This window comes from Mustelus asterias, unplaced genomic scaffold (assembly GCF_964213995.1).
Source record: "Mustelus asterias unplaced genomic scaffold, sMusAst1.hap1.1 HAP1_SCAFFOLD_84, whole genome shotgun sequence".
In the NCBI taxonomy this organism is placed as follows: Eukaryota; Metazoa; Chordata; class Chondrichthyes; order Carcharhiniformes; family Triakidae; genus Mustelus; species Mustelus asterias.
Window position 1 is genome coordinate 998363 of NW_027590138.1, and position 10272 is coordinate 1008634.

The following is a 10272-nucleotide window of genomic DNA, read 5'->3' on the forward strand; positions in this document are numbered from 1 at the left end:
CATTAGTGAATCAGTTGGGTTTTTATGATAATCCAGCACTGTTCATTAGTATCAGACAAATGACCAGATTCATTCAGCTCAATTTCACAAGCTGCCTTTGTGTTTTTGTGGGTTCTCTCTCACTCCTGTTTTTTTGTTTTAAATCAATTTCACAGGGTTTTAGAAGAGGAGGATTTACAGTCAGGAAACTGAAACCAAACATCACACCAGGAGCTGACAGAGGTGTATCATTTATCGTAACTTGAATATCATTGAATATTAAACATGGAAGGAAAAAGCACTGTTCACAGTGAGGCGAAACCATACACGTGTTGTGTGTGTGGACGAGGCTTCAGTCGATCATCTGGCCTGTCGAGACACAAGCACAGTCACACTGGGGAGAAGCTGTGGAAATGTGGGGATTGTGGGAAAGCGTTTAGTTATCCATCTGACCTGGAAACTCATCGACGCAGTCACATTGGGGAGAGACCATTCACCTGCCCTCAGTGTGGGAAGGGATTCACTCAGTCATCCAGTCTGCTAAAACACCAGCGAGATCACAATGGGGAGAGACCATTCACATGTTCTGATTGTGGGAAGGGATTCACTCAGTTATCCAATCTGTTAGGACACCAACGTGGTCACACTGGGGAAAGGCCATTCACCTGCTCTGTGTGTTGGAAGGGATTCACTCAGTCATCCCACCTGATGACACATCAGCGAATTCACACTGGAGAGAGATCATTTACCTGCTCCGAGTGTGGGAATGGATTCATTCAGTTATCTGATCTGCTGAAACACCAGCGAATCCACACTGGGGAGAAACCATTTACCTGCTCTGTGTGTGGGAAGGGATTCACTCAGTCATCTCACCTACTGAAACATCAGCGAGTTCACACTGATGAGAGACCTTTTAAATGCCTGAACTGTGAGAAGTGCTTTAAAAGTTCTGTGGAACTGACATCCCATCAACGGGTTCACTCTGACGAGAGACCATTTAAATGCCTGGATTGTGGGAAGTGCTTTAAAAGTTCTGGGGAACTGGTGACCCATCAACGTATTCACGCTGACGAGAGACCGTTCAGATGCTCTCGTTGTGGGACTGGGTTCAGGAAATCATCTCAGCTCACCGTACACCAGAGAATTCACACTGGGGAGAGGCCGCTCACCTGCTCTGTGTGTGGGAAGGGATTCAATCACTCATCCAATCTGCTGAAACACCGGCGCATTCACACCGGGGAGAAACCGTTCTCCTGCTCTGTGTGTGGGAGGGGATTCACTCAGTCATCCCATCTGCTGAGACACCAGCAAGGCCACAAGTAACTATAGTGATTGGGTTTTGCTGTTAATCACCTGCAGGACTGAATATCATTCACTGGAGTCTAGTCCTGCTGATGTTAATAAACACCAGGCTGGTTATAGGTGTAAATATTCTGGATAAGAGACAAATATATCAGCTTTGTGTTAAACACAGTGTGTTGTGTCTTTTTAACATCACGAACAGAAGTTAATTCCTTTTGAAGGGTTCTCCCTCTCCCCATCTCTGCCATCCTCACCTCCAACAAGTGTGAGGAGCTCCATCACAGTTTATTTTTTACAGGTCAGTAGCTGAGAGACAGGCTCCGCAGCAGCTGTCCCCCTGAGGGAGCGTATTGGAAATGCCAACAGCACCCTCGCTTTCCTCAGTGCCCGTCCCCTTCCCTCCCTCCCCGTCCCCTTCCCTCCCTCCCCGGCAGCACTGAGCCTTTCCCAGCGTGCATTTCACACTGACTGCTCATTAATTGGCCAGTCTGAAATCACATTCCGGGGCCGATTGCACCCACTTCCAGGCTCTCCCGTGTGAATGTGCCCGACAGATGGAAAATTCAGATCTTGGTGTCAGATTTAACAACAGGATGAGTTTCTGACCACATATCCACACCATCACTAATACCAGATATTTCAATCTCCATAATGTCAGCAATCTCCACCCCACCCCAGCTCATCTGCTGCTGAAACCCTCACCCATGCCTGTGTTTCCTTTACACTTGATGATTCCAGTACATTTCTGAGCAGCCTCTCACATTCACCCCACTCCCACATGGAAACGTGAGATCATCCAAAACTCTGCTGCCTGCCGGCTTTCTCACACCAAATCCCATTCACCCATCTCCCCCCACCCCCTGCCCTGCTTCCTGACCTACACCGGCTTTAAGTCAAGTCATGCCTCGATTTTAAAATTCACATCCTTATTTTCAAATTCCTCCATGACCTTATCCCTCTCTATCTCAGTAATCTCCAGTTTCACAATTCCCTGAGATCATAGAATAGAATCCCTGAAATGCAGAAGGAGCCCATTCGGCCCATCAAGTCTGCACTGATAACAATCCCACCCAGGTCCTATCCTTGTAACCTCACATAATCCCCCTGACACTCAGGGCAACCCCATCCAGAACTGTTTCCCATAACCCCAAGTATTTACCCTGCTAATCCCCCTAACCTGCACACCTTGGGACACTAAGGGGCAATTTAGCTTGTCCCCCAGATATCTGCACTCTTCTCATTCAGGCCTCTTGCGCATCCATGGTTTTAATTACACCGTAAGAAGTCTCACAACACCTTCTTACTGACTTCTGACAACTGACTTCTGACTGTCCTTACCCCAGTCCAATGCCTGCATCTCCACATTTTAATTACACCACCATTGGTGGCAGGGTCTGAGTGTGAAACTCTGAAATACCCTCCCTAAACTGTCCATCTCTCTCTCGTAATTCAGGATCTGCCTCTCAATCAGGCTTTTGTCCATCCATCCTAATATTATGCTCTGTCACTCATAGAATCCCTACAATGCAGAAGAGGCCATTTGGCCTATCGAGTCTGTACCAATATTCTGAAAGGGAATCATACCCAGGCCCTCACCCTATTCCTGTAACACATTTACCATTTCTAATCCATCTAACCTGCACAACTTGGGACACTAAGGGGCAATTTAGCATAGCCAATCAACCTAACCTGCACATCTTTGGACTGTGAGAGGAAATCCAAGCACTCAGAGGAAACCCACACAGACATGGGGAGAGTGTTCAAACTCCAGACAGATAGTCACCCAAGGCCTGAATTAAACCTGGGTCCCTAGTGCTACGAGGCAGCAGTGCTAACCATTGTCATTTTTTTCTTCATGAAACTCCTCTGAAATACCTTGGGGTGCTTTCATTCCCAGTATTCTCATTTCCAGATCTATCAGTAATGAACTTGCTGCCGTCTGGAACAAAACTGTTTTCACCACTAAGGCTCCGCTGTGATGTAATAGTCTCTATGACATCATCGCAGCAGGACTGGATGACATCATCAGAGTCCATTGTTTCTGAATGATCCACATCAATAACAACAGGAAATACTCATCAAGCTGAGCACATTATCTAGGCTGACACTGCAGTCTGACATTGAGGGACTGCTGCACTCTGACACACACTGTCCTTCACATGGAGCTTGTGGAGCTCTGACTACAATCTTACAATCCTTACAGAGTAGTGGTGACAAAGGACTGAGAGATTGTAAATGTTACATCCCTGTTCAAAACACAGCAATTACAGAACAATCGGCTTAACATCAGCGGTGGGGTAAATGAAACCAATAATCTGGGACACAATCAACTGATACTTGGAAAAGTATGGATTACTAACTCCAGCATTTTCTGTTTTTAATACTGAAACTTCCCTCAATCTCTCGGCTGGGAGAGACACTCTGGAAGGTACGAGGAGCTGGGACTTGTCCATGAGAGTAACTGAAGGTATGAGAACTGAAATAATCTAGAGTCAGAAAGGAGAAAAGATCCAAAAACAGAACGGTCGGTAACAGGACATCAATTAATCCTGGAGAAATCAAGTACTTGACACACTGTGTTTGAAACAAAGTTGATTTATTTAACTGACATCAAGATATTAAACTCCAGCCCAGTTACAGAGATATTAATAATCAATAGAAATAAACTCCAATTACCAGAATGAACATGGTTCAGTTCTGGGTGTGATTAACAGTGACAGTAAAAGAATAAAACACATTAAGAGGAACAGAGGGTAAATATAAATTATTTCTGCTGGTTTGACAGTCTAGGAATCGGTGGCATTGTCTAAAAGTTCAAAGCAGACCCTTCAGGAGTGAAATGACACAGGAGGCAAAACAGGCCATTGGACACAACAAGTCCAGCTCAGTGTTTCTGCTCCAAAGGAGCTTCCTCACATCATTCCTCATTTCAAGCTCTCATTGTTCCTCTAGTTTCCTGTTCAATACTAACATACATACAGACGTATGAAATAGGAGCAGAAATAGGCCATTCAGCCCTTTATTCTTAATGCCATAACTGACAGATTAAGAGGGAAAAAAATCAACGGTTTAATAGTAAGGGGAAGAGGCAAGTTGGAGATGCTCCACAGTGTTACAGACTGACTTGTTGAATCTGTTTATTCCATCCCATCTCATATTCAGCTGATTGGAAAATGGCTAAAATACTTCAACATGCAGGGATTTGGGGACAAGAGTGAGTTTGCTGCTCAGATTAGCTGATGTCTCCAGTCTCCATATTATAAGATGGGTCTGGAAGGACTGGAGAAGATGCAGGAAAATAGACTAGAAAGATGCCTGAACAGGCAGTTATACCCAGCAAGAAAGACTGGACGGTCTGTAAATATTTTCTCTGGAAAAGAGAATGAGGATGATCTGATCCTTTAAGATTATGAAAAGGTTCGACACAGTAGACAAGTGCAAGATGTTTCCACTCTCAGACAGATGAGAAATAAAAACAGAAAATGCTGGAAATAATAGCCTATCTCTGGTTGGAGAAAGTGTGCTAATTTTCAGGCCTGGGTGTTGAATGGTCATGGGCCTAAAATGCAAACTCTGTTTCTTGCTCTACAGATGCTACTAGATCTGCTGAGTATTTCCAGAATTTTACATTTTGATTTCCAGCATCTGCAATATTTTACTTGTCTTTGACTGGAGAGCACAAAGAATGCTGAACACATCATCAGAAGGTGTGAGATTACCATCGGAGCTGTAAACCTTTGGGTAAAATCCCATCATCAAAAGATTATTTCCCAGTAGAATGTGGAAATGGATTCACTCAGTCGTCTCACTTACTGATAGAACAACACAGTTAGACTAGAGGGACAACACTCAGACACTTCACATGTGCAAAGGGATTTCCTTAGTTTTCCTCAGTGGCTAATACTCTGACTTTAAAAGCTCAAAGCATTTGATCCAATGTCAGCATTCTTATTGGCGAGGGGCAGTTTAACTGTTCTGTCTATGGGGAAAACCTGCTGAGATCCCGATGTGTTCACTTCTAACTGTAGATGTTTGTTCTGTTGTCAATCAGACCCAGAACCGAACTTTAGTGGAGAGCCTATGCTCATAGAATCATAGAATCCCTACCGTGCAGAAGGAGGCCATTCATAGGACATAGAACATTAGAGCGCAGTACAGGCCCTTCGGCCCTCGATGTTGCGCCGACCAGTGGTACCAATCTAAAGCCCCTCTAATCTACACTATTCCAATATCATCCATAAGCCCACACCGACAACAATCCTACCCATGCACTATCCCCATAACCCCAAGTATCCACCCTGCTAATCCCCCTGACACTAAGGGGCATTTTAGCAGAGCCAATTAACCTAACCTGCACATCTTTGGACTGTGGGAGGAAACCAGAGCACCCGGAAGAAACCCGCACAGACACAGGGAGAACATGCAAAGTCCACACAGACAGTGACCCAAGGCCGGAATTGAACCTGGTTCCCTGGTGCTGTGAGACAGCAGCGCTTGCAACTGTGCCACCTCAGTCCTTAGTTACTATATCAGTCCTTAGTTCCATATCAATCGATTTAATACATTTGTTTTTGTGGCCCAATGGTACCAATCATATTCAGATCGCAAACCATATTTTCTTTTTAACAAAACCAGTGTGAATGGCGGGGTGATTACCCAACATTCTCTGCGGGTGAGAATGTGCCCTATCCACATTACAGCACCGCCTTGCGCAAACGCGGTACCTGACTCAGACCGGAGCATGCGCAATCTGGGCTGTGACTGGCGCTGCGAGGAGCCGGAAAGAAACAATGGAGTGAGGTTCAGTAATGGAGCCGCTGGGTGACCGGGGAGGGATAGAAGCAGCGGAGTGGGCTGGGAGGCTTCATAAATACCCCGTAGAGGCTTCAATCCAGAATAAAATGTTCCTGGTCCCGCTTCAATTGGTACTGAATAGAGTCGGAGCTGAGCGGCTCCAGGCCCGGGTCAGCGGCCGCCATCTTTACAGGAACAAGATACAGCAGGGCGCATGCGCTGTGAGCCTGGCCCGGTTACCAACTCTCCCGGATTCGACTGGAGTCTCCAGGAATTTTTTTATTCATTCAGGGAATGTGGGAGCCGCTGGCTGGACCAGTATTTATTGTCCATCCCTAATTGTCCTTCAACTGAGTAGCTTGCCAGAGCGTCTCACAGGGAATTTTAAGAGTCAACCACATCTCAGTGGTTTGGAGTCATATTTAGGCCAGACCAGATAAGGATGGGAGATGTGTTTCCCAATGCATCCAGGGAATGTGGCTGCCACTGGCTGGACCAGCATTTATTGCCCATCTTTATTTGCCCTTGAACTGAGTGCACTTCACGGGGCATTTTAAGAGTCAACCACACTGCTGTGGATCTGGAATCACATATAGACCTGACCAGGTCAGGCAGCAGATTTCCTTGGCTCAAGGACATTAGTGAATCAGTTGGCTTTTTACAACAATCGACAATGGTTTCATGGTCATCATTAGACTTTCAATTCCAGATATTTATTGAATTCAAATTTCAGCATCTGCTGTAGTGGGATTCAAACCTCAGTCTCGAAAACATTCAGGACATTAAAAAATATATCTTTTGTTGTCATTTTCCTTTGAACTTCTTCACTGGAAATAAAAATATTGAAAATGGATAAAAGTTGTTTGCCTGACTGTCAATCATTATGCTGTAGGGTGAGGAGTCTTTTTTGCTTTCCAATTGGCCCAGGAAGGCAGTGGGGAAGGATGTGTTGACTGATTAATGGTTGGAGGATGGGCACAATAGAAAAGATGTGATAAAACCTCCAGGAAAACACTTAATCACATTTGGCAACTCAGAGGAGAGAATGTTGTGAATTTCTATCCTGGACTGACTGTGATGGTTTCTGTAAATTTACAGAGTGCTGGAAGTGGAGAATTGACATATGGGAAACTCAAATCAAACATCACATTGTGATCTGATGACGCCACTCAATACATCAGGACCTGAATGTCAGCAGCATCTGAAAGTGGAAGGTAACAGGTTTGTCGATTGTGTCGGTGAGAGAACAAAGAACAATACAGCACAGGAACAGGCCCTTCGGCCCTCCAAGCCTGCGCCGCTCCCTGGTCCAAACTAGACCATTCTTATGTATCCCTCCATTCCCACTCTGTTCATGTGGCTGTCTAGATAAGTCTTAAACGTTCCCAGTGTGTCCGCCTCCACCACCTTGCCCAGCAGCGCATTCCAGGCCCCCACCACCCTCTGTGTAAAATACGTCCTTCTGATATCCATGTTAAACCTCCCCCCCGCCCCCCTCACCTTGAACCTATGACCCTTCGTGAACGTCACCACCGACCTGGTTTCGGGTTTCAGTGTGACTGGAAAGGCCCCGAGATTCACAAACCCTGGTTAGACCACATCTGGAGAACTGTGCTCAGTTCCGGGCAACAGGACATAATGGCCCTGGAGAGAGTGTAGAACAGATGTACCTGAGTGATATCTGAACTCCCAGGGTTAAATTCGGTGAGATTACAGGAAAGTGCCATTCCAGTGCAGAGGCCATTCAGCCCATTGGATCCATGCAAGCTGTCTACAGCAAGCCAGTCAGTCCCATTCCTCTGCTCTATCCTCATATCTTTGCAGCTTTATTTCCCTCTAGTATCTATCCAATTTCATTTTGAAATTATTCATCGTGTCCATTTCCACCCAACTCGTAGGCAGCAGGTTTCAGGTCATTGCCACTTGCTGTGTAAAAGCATTCTTCCTTACCTCTCCTGTACTTTTTACATACAAATTAGGAGCAGGAATAGGCCACTTGGTCCCTCGAATCTGCTCCACCCTGTGGCTGATCTAAGTTTCACCTCAACTTCACATTCCTGCTTACTCCCGATAACCTTCCACCCCCTTGCTTATCAAGAATCTATCCAGTTCTGCCTTAAACATATTCAAGGACTCTGCCTCAACCACTTTTTCCAAGAGCCGGACCCACAAATGACCAGATTCATTCAGCTCAATTTCACAATCTGCCTTTGTGTTTTAATGGTTTTCTCTCACTCCCTTTTTTTGTGTTTTAAATCAATTTCACAGGGGAATTGCAGTCCAGAAGCTCGAACAAAAGATAACATCAGTGTTGGACAGAGTCGCTCAATTTATTCTGAACTGAATATCATCAGATTTTAAACATGGAAGGAAAAAGCACCGTTCACAGTGGAGAGAAACCCTACACATGTTGTGTGTGTGCACAAGGCTTCAGCCAATCACCTGGCCTGTCAAACCACAAGTGCAGTCAAACTAAGGAGAAACCATGGAAATGCGAGGACTGTGGGAAAGGATTCATTTCTCCGTCCAAACTGGAAACGCATCGGCGCAGCCACACTGGGGAGAGGCCTTTCACCTGTTCTGTGTGTGGGAAGGGATTCATTCAGTCGTCCGACCTTTCCAAACACCAGCGAGTTCACTCCAGCGAGAGACCATTCACCTGCTCCGAGTGTGGGAAAGGATTCAGTATTTCAGCCGAACTGTTGAGTCACCAGCGAGTTCACACTGACGAAAGACCTTTTAAATGTCCAGCCTGTGGGAGGTGTTTTAAAAGTTCTGGCGTACTGATGTCCCATCAACGTCTTCACACTGATGAGAAACCGTTCAGGTGCTCTCACTGTGGGACTGGGTTCAGACGATCATCTCAACTCATTGTACATCAGCGAGTTCACACAGGGGAGAGACCATTCAGGTGCTCTCACTGTGGGACTGGGTTCAGACGATCATCTGTGCTCACTGTACATCAGCGAATTCACACTGGGGAGAGGCCGTTCACCTGCTCCAACTGTGGGAAGGGATTCACCCAGTCATCAGACCTGCTGAAACACCAGCGAATCCACTCTGGGGAAAGGCTGTTTACCTGCTCTGTGTGTGGGAAAGGATTCACTCAGTCATCTGGCCTGCTGAAACATCAGAGAGTTCACGCTGCGGTGAGGCCATTCACCTGCTGTGAGTGTGGGAAGGGATTTACTACATCAACCATTCTGCTGACACACCAGCGAGTTCACACTGACGAGAGACCTTTTAAATGCCCAGACTGTGGGAAGTGCTATAAAAGTTCTGGGGAACTGATGTTCCATCAACGTGTTCACACTGACGAGAGACCGTTCAGGTGCTTTCACTGTGGGACTGGGTTCAGGCAATCTTCTCAACTCACTGCACACCAGAGAATTCACACCGGGGAGAGACCATTCACCTGCTCTGAATGTGGGAAGAGATTCATGACTTCATCGCACCTGCTCAGACACCAGAGACTTCACAAGTAACTATAGTGATTGAACTTTGCTGTCAGTGACATTCAGGACTGAACCATGTTCATTAGGGTCTGTTTACACTGATAATAAACCCCAGCCACTTACAGGGGCTAATATTCTCACTAAAAGTCAAATAAATCAGTTTTGTGTTGAATATACGTATGGTGTTGAATCTTTTCGATATCTCTCATGCAATTCAGATCCTTTTGAAGGGCTCTCCCACTCCCGTCTCCTCCATCCTCACCTCCAACAAGTTAGACTGTTAGAACATATGTAAGAATCCCAACAGTGCAGAAGGAGGCCATTTGGCCCATGGAGTCTGCACCAACTCTCCAAAAGAGCTTCTTACCCAAGTCCACACCCACCCCCTGCCCAATACCCATAACCCCGCAAGTCTACCATGGCTAATCCCTCTAAGATACACATTTTGGACACTAAGAGGCAATTTAACATGGCCAATCCACTTAACCCACACATCTTTGGACTGTGGGAGGAAACTAGAGCACCCGGGGAGACCCACGCAGACAGGTGGAGTATGAGGATTTCATGGAGCTTCTTTGTCACTAAGATTGAGACAATCTGATCAGCTGCCTCTGCTGATTCCCTCCCTTCCACAAGGCCAAACTCTGTCTAAATTTCACCCTTTCCTGAGCCCTGAATCAACATCTTTCTCTCGTTTCCCTCCTGTCTCCCCTCATGGCTTCTTAGGACTCATTTAGCCCAT

General features: G+C 46.0%; 1 protein-coding gene across 1 annotated transcript; it reads left to right on the forward strand.

The window, feature by feature from the left end:
• The first annotated feature begins 264 nt into the window (after window positions 1-264).
• On the forward strand, window positions 265-9634 carry LOC144483909 (uncharacterized). Its single transcript, XM_078202490.1, has 3 exons — window positions 265-1298; window positions 4924-4988; window positions 8419-9634. Exons 1-3 carry the CDS (start codon window positions 265-267, stop codon window positions 9558-9560), a joined length of 2241 nt encoding a protein of 746 aa, XP_078058616.1. The 3' UTR covers window positions 9561-9634.
• Window positions 9635-10272: the final 638 nt, after the last annotated feature.